At 34.0% G+C, this 1,288-nt stretch overlaps 1 protein-coding gene across 1 annotated transcript in view; it reads right to left on the bottom strand.

Moving 5' to 3' along the window:
* Window positions 1-79: 79 nt before the first annotated feature.
* LOC107660458 (uncharacterized) overlaps window positions 80-1,288 on the bottom strand; it is a 25,148-nt gene continuing 23,939 nt past the window's right edge. Inside the window, exon 25 of the mRNA XM_016449763.1 lies at window positions 80-648. Within this exon, the coding sequence (XP_016305249.1) occupies window positions 178-648 (471 nt within the window). The 3' untranslated portion in view covers window positions 80-177. The remainder of the gene's footprint in view (window positions 649-1,288) is intronic.

Below are 1,288 nucleotides of genomic sequence, written 5' to 3'. Positions count from 1 at the left end.
CAGCTTCATTACTCCAGTCTTCAGTGTCACATGATCCTTCAGAAATCATTCTAATATGCTGATTTGCTGTCCAGGAAACATTTCTTATTACCAATGTTTTGCTGCTTCAAATTTTGGGGGAAAACTGTGATACTTTTTTTTTTCAGGATTCTTTGAATATTTCCAAAAGAACAGCATTTATTTGGAAAATAAAACTTTTGTATCACTATAAATGTCATTATTGTCACTTCTGATCAAGTGAATGCATCTTTGAATGCATGACCCCAAACGGTGTTTCATTGCATATAAAATGAAGGCAAGTATTGGTAGAAGCAACAGAAAACATAATAGCCAAAATTTTTGTGATGGAGATGTTGCAGAAGATAGAACTGTAGATTCATTTGTGGATGAGGAAGGAGAAGGAGTAGGAGGAGGAGGAGGAAGACCAGGACAGCTGTAACTGTAGTCAGGATCAGCTCCAGCAGAGGTAAACTGCACAAAACCTGGAGGATCGCTGCACACAAAGGAGCTGATCCATTCCTGATAACGTGATACTCTGACGAACACTCTAGGAGTTTCAGGTCGAGCACAGCCAATCCCAAAGCTAACGATACCGGACTGAACCCATACAGAGCTCTGCCTGCTCACCATCGGACCTCCTGAATCCCCCTGAAAATGCACATCAATAAAATAACTGTAGAAAGAAACGTACACTACCATTCAAATATTTGGTGTCAGAAAGATTTTTTATTGTTTTGTTTTGTTTTTTCAAATAAATGTAGCCTTGGTGAGCAAAAGCATTAAAATCTTACTAACCCCAAACTTCTGTATGGTATTACATGTTGGCTACACCATAATTACAATACATACACATTTGCCAAAATGTAACTTGTTATTAAAATCAAACAGTTTGTTACCAAGTATCTAAAAAATTAAAAAACAACCCATCTCTGAATATTAGTGCTGTCAAACGATTAATCGGGATTAATCGCATCCAAAATAAAAGTTTTTGTTTACATAATATATGTGTGTATACTGTGTACATCAATTATGTATATATAAATACAAACACATGCATGTATATATTTAAGAAAAATATGTTATATTTATATATCAAATATGTTTATATATAACATAAAATATAAGAATATAAATGTATATACGTGTAAATATTTTCAAAATATATACTGTGTGTGTGTGTATTTATAAATACATAATAAATATGCACAGTACACACACACACACACACACACACACACACACATTATTTTGGATGCGATTAATCGTCTGACAGCACTACTTATAAGCC

This window comes from Sinocyclocheilus anshuiensis, unplaced genomic scaffold, assembly GCF_001515605.1.
Source record: "Sinocyclocheilus anshuiensis isolate Anshui unplaced genomic scaffold, SAMN03320099.WGS_v1.1 scaffold2031, whole genome shotgun sequence".
NCBI lineage: Eukaryota > Metazoa > Chordata > Actinopteri > Cypriniformes > Cyprinidae > Sinocyclocheilus > Sinocyclocheilus anshuiensis.
This window is presented reverse-complemented; position numbering and strand designations above follow the sequence as displayed.